Source organism: Balaenoptera ricei, chromosome 4, assembly GCF_028023285.1.
Source record: "Balaenoptera ricei isolate mBalRic1 chromosome 4, mBalRic1.hap2, whole genome shotgun sequence".
NCBI classification, from domain to species: Eukaryota; Metazoa; Chordata; class Mammalia; order Artiodactyla; family Balaenopteridae; genus Balaenoptera; species Balaenoptera ricei.
In genome coordinates, this window is record NC_082642.1 from 33079672 (window position 1) to 33093597 (window position 13926).

General features: G+C 38.3%; 1 protein-coding gene across 1 annotated transcript in view; it reads right to left on the reverse strand.

Annotated features, from left to right (window-relative positions):
- EFHB (EF-hand domain family member B) overlaps positions 1-13926 on the reverse strand; it is a 47805-nt gene that overhangs the window by 10739 nt on the left and 23140 nt on the right. Inside the window, exons 7-9 of the mRNA XM_059921946.1 lie at positions 8771-8854; positions 8111-8178; positions 4033-4187 (exon numbers count right to left, since the gene is read on the reverse strand). Of these exons, the coding sequence (XP_059777929.1) occupies positions 4033-4187; positions 8111-8178; positions 8771-8854 (307 nt within the window). The remainder of the gene's footprint in view (positions 1-4032; positions 4188-8110; positions 8179-8770; positions 8855-13926) is intronic.

The following is a 13926-nucleotide window of genomic DNA, read 5'->3' on the forward strand; positions in this document are numbered from 1 at the left end:
AGAACTCAAGGTTATTATCACAGCTCTGGCCAATACTGCCATTGATGAATCTGTTATATTTTTACTGACTCTTGGACTGTTGCCAATGGCCTGCCTGCTTGGTTGCCACTTAGAAAACTACAGACTGGGGACTTCCCTGGCAGTCCAGTGGTTAGGACTCCATGCTTCCAATGCAGGGGGCATGGGTTCGATCCCTGGTCAGGGAACTAAGACCCTACATGCCGCCCAGCATGGCCAAAAGTATAGAAAATTAAAAAATTTTAAATTTAAAAAATTTAAAAAAAGAACACTACAGATTGGAAGATTAAAGACACCTCTTTTTGAGACAGAAAACTATGGATCAACAGAGGAATGGATAAAGAAGATGTGGTACATATATACAATGGAATAAAAATGAACAAAATAATGCCATTTGCAGCAACATGGATGGACCTAGAGATTGTCATACTGAGTGACATAAATCAGACACAGAAAGACAAATATCATATGATATCACTTATATGTGGATCTAAAAAAGAAGGGGGTACAAATGAACTTATTTGCAAAACAGAAATAGCATCACGAATGTAGAAAACAAACTTATGGTTACCAGGGAATGGGGGGAAAGGATAAATTGGGAGATTGGGATTGACATATACACACTACTATATATAAAATAGATAACTAATAAGAACCTGCTGTATAGCACAGGGAACTCTACTCAATACTCTGTAATGACCTACATGGGGAAAGAATCTAAAACAAAAAGTGTGGATATATGTATATGTATAACTGACTCACTTTGCTGTACACCTGAAACTAACATATTATAAATCAACTGTACTCCAATAAAAAAAAGAAAAAAGAAAAAAGAAAACTATGGAAACAAATCACAGCTGCTGAGTGAACCATCCAGGTAATTCATATAGATGCCCAGGATAAGGGTCCATCCTCCGATGTGGATGACAGGAATCAAGCTTTGGATTGAGCCTGCACCACCCAGGTTGCACCATCGCTGCCTGGATCCATCCTTGTAGCAGACATGACAATAAATGCACCATTAGACCAGGTGCCAAAAAAGCAGTCGACGTTTCTGAGGCAGAGGCTACCACCACATGCCTAACTTGTGACTCCTGCAACAAGCTGACCCATTTGTCTCATGGTGAGGGAGGACACATCACACACAAGGCATTGCCCCATGCTCCTGGCATACTGACTACATGAACCTTAGTCCCCACTCAGAGCTATTGATGGTGCATCTCTCTGTTGACACATTTTCAAGTTATAGAATTGCTATTTCAATCCGATGAGCCAGCTCCAGCCACAAAAGTATGGCCCATGCAATTCATCTGAGTCACGTGCTTTGTTTTCTGGACCACTTTCAGTCTGACAGTGGCGTGACTTATAGCACAAAGGCTACTCAACAATGAGCTGTTAGTCAAGGTATTCAATGAACCTTTTCTGCTCCCAACCATCCACAGCAATCTGGTATTACTGAGCTTTGGAACAGCCTTCTCAAAAACCACCTCCCTTCCTCACCAGCTCTCAGCTCACACGTCTTAGTAAACCAGTTTTGTCAATGAATTCAACTGTCCCCCAGAAGGAATCATCCCATCTCAGCTACTTCCTGGATAATAAGCAGAATAAAAGGAGTTGGAATTATAGATACCTATTTTGAAAATCTGAGACTCTGCTGTGACCATTATTGGACATGATGAGTCTTTATTTTTTCCCCCCGCTTTAGATTTTAAGTTCCCTGAGTTAAAAGCCTGCACATGATCTGGGATAATGTTTGATGTGCTGGGAGTGTTCAACAAATAACAGAATTAATCCTCTAAGCCAAGAAGAGTCATTTAGGAAATCACAGTTTATTTGTTCTGTTTTGTCTTGCTTTTCAATTAAATTAAATCTGGGCATTCAATAGTATAAGATTCAAATCATCAAAAACAATCCTACAGCTGTACTAGGAAGACCCACGTCTTATTACCCACTCAGGAAAAAAAAAAGCTCCTCAAGGACACTGAACACTACATTGTACATATTAAAAGTTAACTATTTAAAAGGTATATCAGCATTAACTAATTCTCAGTAATTTCCTCCTGCTTAATTTAATTTTATCATAAGGAACGTGCCTGGTGGTTCACTGAGATCATCGACAGCTATTAAGATGATCGTCTTGACTATGATTACATTTAACATGAGGAATTTTAGAAAGAGGAGCACTACACATCCCGCTCGTTTTCCTTATTCACTTTACTACCATGTAAATTTCCCCAATATCATCTTCGTAGACACTTGGAGTTGAGTAAAGTTTAAAATATACTTGTTTTTGCTTACGTAATTTAATTCTGCAGAATAATTTTTAAATTACCTGTAAATAGCCATCGGTCTCTACTAAAAAACCAGAGAAACAGTTGAATACTTACATTTTCTTTAAACACAACTTTGTGAGAAATGTCGTTGGTGACTGATTGGTGTTTGTCCCGACATAATTAGTACAAACTTAACTGAGATATTTAACCCACTTTTTATTCACCAGTACATCACAGGCACACAGGCCCCTAATCTAAAATCAAATAAAACGAATGGGCTTAAAATGAATTAGCCAATGAGTGATCAAGATTTTTTTATAAGATAAAAATTGTGAGGTGTCACTTTTCTAAAACCGTACTCAGCGTTGGAATGGAGATAAGAATATTATCTTTTCCTTTCGAGATAAACTAAAATTATTCTGCTCTTTCTTTTCTTCTCCTATCAAGATTATGATGCACTACATCATCCTGGGTTTATTTATGAGCTTTTATTTGTTTATGTTAGACTCATTCTAAAACGGTTTGAGGCTGCCTAGAAAAAGAAGTACAATGAGAGCCAAAAAAAGTGAGGAAATCAGGGCAAAGAGAAAATAAAGTTGGACTAAAATAAGATGAAACCTGAAATAAAAAGAGTGCACAGAATTTGTGCTATAAGATCACGTTCACAAACTAGATGTGTTTCTCTGCGTTGGCTCTAAGCTTCCTGGCAGCCAAGTCAAAAAGGTATGCACGATTGGTCCAAAGTCATGCTGTACATGAAGTAAAAACAAACCAGATACTTAGACAAAGCACAGTTATGTGCTTTAGAAAGACTGGGTTTCCTTATAAAGAGGATGCATGTGACAAAAATAAATAACAGCCGCATGGACGTACTAATAAAAAATGTGCCACGTTTCACAAATTGTTTGTGCAGTAGCGCTCCTTAGTGCAAGCCTAAGGCACTGTGCAGCTTGGTAAATCCTGTGATGGCCTAAAATGATGTCAGGTAATTATGCAGCCCCGGGTTGATCTGACTTGATCAAAGAATAAAATTTAGAGTAGCTTGAAAATTGAGTGATCTTGCTCTCAAAACTGAAACCACACCTGGTCCCCAGGGGAGAGCATTCTAAGCTTGACTTGGACCAGACTGACAATACCATGTGTACACATTGAGAGTGAGACAGAGACTGTCCATCCCCCAGGCTCCCAGCACACTCCAGTTTAATGATCTGCAACAGTGGTTCTCAAACCTGAACCTGCATCAGAATCACTGAAAAGCTTGTTAAAACACAATTGCTAGACCCCAACCTCAAATTCCTAATTCAGTAGGTCTGGGGTGGGCCTTAGGATGGCATCTCTAACATGTTCCCAGGTGATACTGATGATGGTGAAAGAACCACATTTTGACAATGCAGATCTACTCCAGCAAACTTTTTCTGTCAAGGGCCAAAAAGTAGATATCATAGGTTTTGCAAGCCATTCAGTCTCTGATGCACTACTCTACACGTGTAGTTGCAAAAGCAGCCGTGGACAATACTTAAAACAAATGGGCATGCATATGATCCAGCAATCTCACTCCTGAGCATATATCCAAAGAAAACTCTAATTCAAAGAGATACATGCACCCCAATTTTTCAAAATATAGGCATGTAAAACTATTTACAAAAACAGGTGGTGGACTGGACTTGATCCTGATCTACACCATCCTGCTGGGACCTGTAAGCCCATGCGTAGACCAAAAAAGCTTCACTTTACTACTGGCCTTGTCATAGTGTCTGAAGGCTGCCAGCAAAGTGTCAAAGTTTTGGTAGTTAACTTTCTTTAAGTGATGTCGCACTGCTGCAACCAGGGCTCTCTGTCTGTCCTTGCCTCGGAGATATTCTCCCGGAAGTCTTCTGTGGATGAGATCACCAGCTCCTATTGAAGACAGGGGGAAAAGAAAGTCTTTTATCTGACTTTAAAGTCTGTCACAATTATTCCCATACTAAAAAAGAGAGAGATCTAGCAACTTCTGTGAATGAAAAAGCCTAACTCCAATACTATTACGCAGCATGACAGAAAATCCTTTTGTATAAAAAAAAAAGTACAAAGTAATTGATAAAAATGAATACTTCTGCTTTATGCGACTTCTTTGCTCAATGAAAAAAATCTGAAAAAATGAATTTTATGGGGGAATCATGAGCCCACTCAGCTGTCAAATCCTTTCCTAAGACAGCAAAGTCCTTGACTGACACCCTCTTAGCAGATATTTGTCTACAAGGCTGAGGATCTGAAAGCTGGGGCTGATTCCACGTGGGAGTCACTCTGTGTGCCTCGGGGTTGACTAAATGTCTGCGAAACCTTGTAAAAACTGGACACAGGTTCCATACTCCTTCCTAATGTGAGTTTCCAGTCTGCCTTCAGTCCGCATACCAAGTCCCCATTTCTGTCCTGCTTCCCCTACACTATTACCAGCACAGAGACCTCCATCCACAGTCCATTAAGTGCGTCCTGACCCACAACCCCGAGCAATAACCCCTCCAATCCACCTGCTACCACCGCCAGACCCGGCCCTTGCTTCCACTTTTCTTTCATGACTTAAAGGAACTTTCCTGAATTATGACACAAAGAAAGTACAAATGCACTACCTCTAAACCTCATTCCTTGGATGTTAATGGTGACACAGATCAGACCAGAGTTGACCATGTTGCTTCAGATGTGACGGCTTGGTGGATGTCACCAGAAGAAACCTTCTGCCTCTGTTCTTTTTCCCCTGGCCTATACCCCTCCCTTCATGCTTTCTTGCGACAGGGTCATGCTGGCAGTTGGCTGTGATATCCTGGGTAGGTTAATTTAAATTGCAACATTGATGGTTGCAACTACAGAGGATCATACTAAGTGAAGTAAGTCAGAAGGAGAAAGACAAAGCCCATATGATATCACTTATATGTGGAATTTAAAATATGACACAAATGAACCTATCTATGAAACAGAATCACAAACATAGAGAACAAACTGGTGGTTGCCAAGGGGGGAAGGGGTTGGGGGAGGGAAGGACTGGGAGTTTGGGGTTAGCAGATGCAAACTATTATATATACAATGGATAAACAACAAAGTCCTACTATATAGCACAGGGCAGTATATTCAACAGCCTATGATAAACCATAAAGGAGAAGAATTTTTTTTAATGTATATGTATATGTAAGTATAACTTTGCTGTACAGCAGTAATTAACACAACATTGTAAATCAACTATACTTCAATTTTTAAAAATTGAAAAAAGAATAAATTGCAACACTGGTTGCAGTTCAAGGCAACTAATATTCACACCTACTTTGTACAAGGCCCTATATTATTAGGCTCTGTCAAGGGTCTCTTTTAATAAGTACTCGTAGCACTCTAAGTTTATTATAAAATCAGGAGTTAATCCTGCATATTCTGATAAAAGCCTTCTTTCTAAGGGTAGACCCTAAGTATGGGTGAAAAGCCCACAACCAGTGCTGGTTCCAGGAACTGGGCAAGTGCCTCAGAACAAGATCATCTGAAATGGGGTCAGCTACTATCAGACCATCCTAACGTAGGCAAAACCCAAGTAAGGCTCTGCGAGAGAAAATCAAAGTGGTTAGGGGTGATTTTTGACAAATAAGTGTGGCTTCCTTTTCTCTTCCACATTCCTTCCCCTGATGTCAATCCTCTGGGGGGCTGCTCTGTATAAGGACCTCCCCGCACACTGATTCTTCCAAAAGATGGCTCTTGGTTGAGTTTTTTTTTATCTTGAGAGGCCTTCCCTCTCCATTAACATCCAAAAATAACCATTTGAATGGTTGTATCTCCAACTCTACCTGGTTTTCCCACCACAACCCTACCAGATATGACTGCCGAGTGGATGCGAGGTACGCTGATGCCGTCTTCTGGCCTGGCCCTGAGAGAATATTTATGAAGCTCATGAAAAATCACTGACAACTACTCAAGAGCCATCTCTAAAGAGCTGAAATCAGGAGTACAAGCTGTGGCCCTAAGAGAGAGAACCATGACCTCGCTACCACACCAGGGACATCAGAAAAGCCACGCCAGCTCCTCAGTTGCACCCTGCCTGCAACCAATTCCCATGATGCACTACTGCCCATGATTCTCCTCCACATCGCCTCTGCCCTGGTGCATTCTGGGAGCTGGATTCTCCTTCACATCGCCTCTACCCTGGTGCATTCTGGGAGCTGGACACAGCCCTTGCACTCTTCCTGGAAGCATCGTAACATAACCAACAACCCCAGGCCTGAGGGATGAGGCATTCTTTGTGCAGTTGCCTTTCTTTCCCTAAGTAAGGGTAAGGGAGCAATCCAGGCCCAGTAAAGAAACCAATATGTTCTCGGAAGCAGGCAGACCCTGAAGCTTTGCACGGAATAGATGCTGCTAGTTAACCCCAATAGTAGACACAAAAGGCCACTGGGGTTAATCTGTGTCCGTCCATGAGCTCCACGAAAAGTCTAGAGAGGGCTGACAGTTCCCTTTTACAGTTACGCTGTACAGTGCCAAGGCCAATACGGACACATTTTTTAAACAATTAATGTCAGTGTCCTTCTTTTTCATTTTATAGCTCTATCTTATCATTCAACTTTTAAGGATAACGTAGCTCAACTCTTAGGAAATTTGTCAATGTTGCCTAATTGTCAACATGATAAACTATGTGTTAGATTCATTGATTCATGCTATAGATACCGGGGAAAACAATGTACTGTACGCTAGACCCCAAGAATCCAACAGACAGCAAGATGGGGTGCCAACCAGCATGAACCTGCCCTCAAGTAGGCAGCTGGGCATTATTATCTACTTGTATTTCAGACTAACTGATGGGTTTCCTAAATCATCCCTTACCCACTCCTAGAGGTATGAAGAGCCTCTAAGATGGGCAGGCATCCATTAAACATGTAACAGTTGATCTAAAAACAGAACCAAAATATAATCTCCTAATGTGGTGATTCATGGTGCTCTGAAACACCATGTTGCAGAAGCTCAGTAAATATTTATTTTATTTGTCAGTGAGTAGACTTTAACACATTTTTAGTAGCAGTTCTTAAAGTTTAGTGTACGTGAGAATATATGAGCATGGGTCCCAGGAACCTGCATATTTAATAAACTCTCTGGGTGATTTTAATGCAGGAAGACTGCAGACTGTATTTTGAAAACCAGTAAAATACAGCCCAATGCTGATAAGTTTTGGCATAGTTTTCCCTTTGGAAGTCTGCTGTTTAGATCCCTTAGCACTAAAGACAAAATCCTGGGAAGTTTCTTCTGCCACTTTATAGGTTGATTAATTGATTGGCTGGTGGGAAGAGTAGTTCTTAAGTATGTGGTTGTAGAGTACAGTGCTTTCTGGAACTTGAATGTCCCTACAGTTCATCTGGGAATGTTGTTAAAATGCAGTTTCTGATTCAGTAGGTCTGGGGTGGAGCCTGAGATTCTGCATTTCTAAGAACCTTGCGGGGGACACCAACACTGCCCATCTGCAACCACATTTTGAGTAACAAGGGCCTAGTACAATATTGGAATTCATTAAAAAGCTGCCTCACTTCACTTTGGCTTGTTTAAAACAGGCCTTATTTATTTTCTAAATAAAATTCTGAGCCTTAAATACACTTAAGGAATTCATTACAAGGGCTTTAAACTGTTCCTATTTCAAATATAATATGAAAATTTTGTTTCTTTCTTGTGCTACAAATTGTTCTCTTTACTGTTAATGTAATATTTTAAGCCATTAAAATTAGAAGCTTTGAGAGAAGGAGATGGTGAACTTAACTGCATGATTTGGGGGGTGGGGGGGGATTTTGTTGTTTGTTTTTTAAGAAGAAAGTTTGTATATTTACCATACTCCTCAGGACGGAGACAAGCCCCAAATGTGTGGTCTGGGGGAACATTCATTGTTTCTGCAATGCTATCAAAGAAAACAAATCCTTTAGTGAAAATTCCCACCACATGGCATCCCTGGAATTTAAAATATGTTTGCCATATGTTTTTAATAGCCTATATTTTCTCCTATAACCAAACTATGAGAATCAAACAGAAGTTCTCAAACAGATCTTTTTCCTAATCTCCCACTTGCATTAGCAATGGCTGAATGCTTTCACTGGCTTCCAGTGAAAAAGTCCAGACTGAAAAAGAAAAAAACAGAACATACTCAAAGCAGAATTATGGAAGTACATACATATATATGGGGGGCTGTGGGGGGAGAAGGGGAGAGAGAGGAAAATTAATGCAATAAGTTAAATTTCTGAGATCCCAGAAATAAAGCTTTACACAAAATTCTTCCACCCTGTTCTCCAAATGCCGTGTCCATTTTGGAGACTCAATACTTTCCTGGAACCCCAAGCGCTATAGAGGCTAACAAGAGTTCCCTGATTAACACAAAAGGATGATTCTCATTTAATAGATAGAACCTAATAGAACACAAACCAAAATTTACCACAAGAGTAGTTTGTAAATTTGATCCAAAAACATTTTCAACTCTAAGTTAATCATGAACTTACGGATCTAAAATTCTTCCAAGTTTATGTTGAAATTTTTCTTTGAAATCATCAACTCTCTTGGATACAACCTTAGCTCCTCTTTTCCTATAAAATTAGAAAATTGTCAGGTATCTGTATTACCTAAAGTATTCTTGGCTACCAAATATACATATGGTGAGGAATACCATAGTATCATTTGGGTCATCAAAAAATAAATCCAGTTTCAAAAGAAATGATATGCTAATAAGAAAGCTTTATGTGTTCATTCTTCTATCATGTATATTCTATTATAAAGATAAGTTTATAATAGAATATAAAATTTTGATTAAAGAATAAGACAAGCAAACAAAATTTTTTTCAGTAAACAAAAAGTGTTAATATCATTCTTATAAGTGTAACTCCTAAAATTGCTAACGGAAAAGTAAGCATCAAAGAAATAAATAGCCAAAGGATATAAACAAATAACTCAAATCTAGTAAGCAAATATATGGAGAAATTATAATACTCTCCAGTAATAAAAGAAATATAAGAGAAAAGAACAACAAAGTACCACTTTTAACACAGTACATAAATATATATATATATATACACACACATAGAGAGAGAGAGAGAGAGAGAGATGAGAGACAGAGAAAGAGAATATCTAACACTGGCAAAAATTATGGTAAAACACTTGTAGATTGCAAGTGCAAATTGCTATAATCCTTTTGGAAATAATTTGGTAACATGATTCAAAGAGCATAAAAATGTTCATCTTCTTTTATCCACATCTGAAAACCAATCATAAGGAGATAATCCACATAATTAAGTGTGAAAAGAAGTTACATTTATAAAAATGCTTGTAGCCTCACTGTCTACGATGGGAAAAAAAAAAAGAATCTAAATGTTCAATCCTGGAGGGTGATTAATTATGTCGTATTAACAAGAACACACTCTGTGTGCATTCAAAATGTTGGTTATTTAGAATACACAGAAATATAAAAATATTTTATGTTAAGCGAAAATCCAGGATATAAAATGGTATTGCACTCTGATTAAAGCTATGCAAAAATCAACACAGGAAGCCACACTAGAAAGGAATAGATTAAAAAGATAATAAAGGTTGAATTAAGGTGACAGGATTACGGGTGATTTTATTTTGCCAATTTTCTGTAATATAATTTCATTACTTCTATCACTGTGATTAAATGAGTAAGAATTTCTTTTGAGAACTGCAAAATTACAACACCGCTATTTAATAACATTAAAATTAATAAATTCTCTATTGTTTTGCTAAGACTAAAAACAATGAACGTTAAACCCTTAGATTCCATTTGCTTTTAAAACTATTTCCTGTACTGGAGAAATATGGAGTTGAATAAATTTCTGGAGAAGAGTGACACTCTGTGGAGAAACAAAAGATGAAATATAAAGTAATTCATCTTTTATCTCTTCATTTACTTCCCATTAGTTCAAAAAGGGAGAAAAAGAACAATATGGGTAAAGTCAGAATAAATCAGAGGCAGTTTAAGGGCTGTAATTTGAACAAATAAAGTTGACAATCTAAAACCAGCTCCAGGGACTTCCCTGGTGGCACAGTGGTTAAGAATCCACCTGCCAATACAGGGGACACAGGTTCGAGCCCTGGTCCAGGAAGATCCCACATGCCGCAGAGCAACTAAGCCCATGCTCGACAACTACTGAGCCTGTGCTCTAGAGCTCGAGAGCCACAACTACAGAGCACGGAAGCCCATGCGCCTAGAGCCCGAGCTCCGCAACAAAGAGAAGCCACTTCAGTGAGAAGCCTGCGCACTGCAACAAAGAGTAGCCCCCGCTGGCCGCAGCTAGAGAAAGCCCGCATGCAGCAACGAAGACGCAACGCGGCCAAAAATAAAAAATAAATAAAATAAAATTTTTTAAAATAAATAAATAAATAAATAAAACCAGCTCCAAGGGGCATGATTAGGAATATGCCTGGATGGTAAAGGTAAGGATTCTAAGTCATGGAGCCTATGCTTCTCAGCCTAAAAGTGCCTGGGTTATGTTTCTGGGAGAATCGGGAAGTATTTGTGAGCAGCCAAGTATGTCAGAGTATCAATAACTGTAACATCATTACACACCTCACAGTATTCACTAACCAACTCAGAGTAAAGTCTCTGTGTGCCAATCAATTTTTTCATTCAGACACATACACACACACACACACACACACACACACACCCCATTTCAACATTCTAACTGATTCTTCAGACCAAAGGTCATAAACAGAATATAGATAGAGGTAGTTTTATGGAGCAAATATATTCCTTCATATATCCCTAATAACTCTCAAAAGTTAAGAGTTAACCAAATTTATGTTAAAATAGTGCATATCAAAGCGAGATGTAAACAAAACAGAATAAGACTCACAGACATGGAAGACAAACCTAATGGTTACCAAAGGGGAAGGTGGGGGAGGGATAAATTAGGAGTTTGAGATTAACAGATACACACTACTATATATAAAATAGATAACCAATATATATAACAGGGAATATAGTTCCCTGTGCTATACAGTAGGCCCTGTGCTATACAGTAGTCCCTGCATATCTTCTAATAACTTAGAATGGAAAAGAATCTGAAAAAGATTAAATTTATATATATATGAATAAATAAATCACTTTGTTATACACCTGAAACTAACAGAACATTGTAAATCAACTATTCTTCAATTAAAAAATAAAGACAAAAAAAGAAAATAGGAAAAAAAAAAGACATGTAAACGAATATACTTAACTCCAAGTTTATAATACAAATCACACTGAAGAATGAAGTAGTGAGTCCTTTTTGAAATACAACAAATCAAGGGAATAAAGAATCTATCATTTCAGCAATAATTTTCCAACTAAGTTTTGAAATACAGAAAGAATGATCAAATAAAACAGTGTTCCATAAATGATGTTTCCTTGTGGGTAGAGACAAGTTGGTGGGACATGCATCTTGCATATGGCCTGCTTTTATAAATTCAGTGTGTTTTTCTATGACTATCCCAAATCATTGATAAATATGTGCTTGTTAAGGACCCAAAAGCTCTGCTCTTAGGACCTTCTTAAGGACCACCTTGTGAATATGTTTATTTCATATCTTTAAGAAATGGATAGTAGGTTTAATGTTTCTATGCTTTCAGAAGTGGATAAACCATATTTGTCACCTTCTTTTAAGTATCAATTTCTATGTTATATTTAATTATAAATATCTAGTGAAATACTTAAATCATTTCTTCATGTTTTCCTTTATGTATGTTTTAACAACTTTAATAGTGATAAATTAATGAATATTTGTTTTATAAGCTCTTCTTCTATACCCTAAAGAAAAACTATCTCATACGGGTTTAGTATAATATTGAAAGAATTTCTTCTGTGTTTGTGTTTTCACATTATTGTTTTCAATAATTCAAGTATCAGAAACTCATATAATAAGGGAGTGGGAGAAGAATGGAAATCAAAATTTCAGGCCTGTGATCACAGAATCCAGTGCCTATACCCCTGGTGTAGTGGTTAAAGGCAGCCCCTGGAGACACACTGCCAGGGTTTCGTCCCTACCCCTAGTATTTCTCAGCTGCATGATCTTGGGCAAATGATTTCACTTCTCTGTACTTCAGTTTCTTCATCTGTAAAATGAAAAGGCTAAAACTTATAGTACACCTGAAGTATAGTTGAATTACAGTGTTGTTAGTTTGCTGTATAGCAAAGTGACTCAGTTATGCATATATATACATTCTTTCTCATATTCTTTTCCATGATGGTTTATCACAGGATGTTGAATATAGTTCCCTGTGCTGTACAGTGGGACCCTGTTGTTTATCCATTCTGTATATACCAGTTTGCATCTGCTAATCCTAAACTCCCAATCCTACCCTCTCCCACCCTCTCGCCCCCTTGGCAACCACCAGTCTATTCTCTGTGTCCCTGATTTTGTTTCTGTTTCATAGATAGGTTCGGTGAATAAACTTTTCCATACCCCCCCGAAAAAAAATTATAGTACACCTACCTACCTCACAGAGGTGTTGGTAGGATTAAATTAATCATATATAAAGTACTAAGCATTTGGCCTCTATAACTGGGAGCTGTTATTTATTTCAGCAACCAGACAGGCAAATGAGCGAGGCAGGTGGGTGCCTGTGGGAATGTGCAAACTCTGTGTGCACCCCGGGGGTCTATGGAAACTTGGAGGGCCAGTGTATCCTTTAAAGAGGGCAGAGGGCGTAAAAAATGGTACAAATGAACTTATTTACAAAACAGAAATGACGTCACAGATGTAGAAAACAAACTTATGGTTACCAAGTGGGAATGGGGGGGAGGGATAAATTGGAAGATTGGGATTGACTTATACACACTACTGTATATAAAATAGATAAACAACAAGGACCTACTGTAGAGCACAGGGAACTCTACTCAATACACTGTAATGACCTATATGGGAAAAGAATCTAAAAAAGAGTGGATAGATGTACATGTATGACTGATTCACTTTGCTGTACAGAAGAAAGTAATGCAACATTGTATTTGTTTTGTTTTATTTTTTGTTTTTTTTGTTTTTGTTTTTGGCCACACTATGCGTCATGTGGGATCTCAGTTCCCTGACCAGGGATTGAACCCACAACCCCTGCAGTGGAAGCTCGGAGTGGACGGCCAGGGAAGTCCCAACACATTGTAAATCAACTATACTCCAATAAAAATTAATTTTAAAAAAGTTATAAACTAAAAATAAAAAATAAAAAAATAAAGAGGGCAGAGAGCAAAGTAAATCCACTCCCACCATTGATGTATAGAAATGCAGGCCCAGTATATTTGTTTCCTGTGGTTGCTAGACAAATTACTATGAACTTGTGGCTTAAAACAATAGAAATGTATCCTCTCACAGTTCTAGAGACCAGAAGTCTGAGATCAAGGTGACAGCAAGACTGCATTCCCTCCAAAGGCTCTAGGGGAGAGTCTGTTCATTGCTTCTTCCAACATCTGGAGGCTGTTGGCTTTTTTTTTTTTTTTTTTTTTTGGCCTTCCTTAGCTTGCTGTCACATCATTCCAGCCTCCTCCATCTTTACATCACCTTCTTCTCCTCTGAATGTCTTCTGCTTTTCTGTCTCAAACCTCCCTCTGGTTTTCCCTTATGAGGACACTTGTCATTGGATTTAGGGCCCACCCAGTTCATCCAGAATG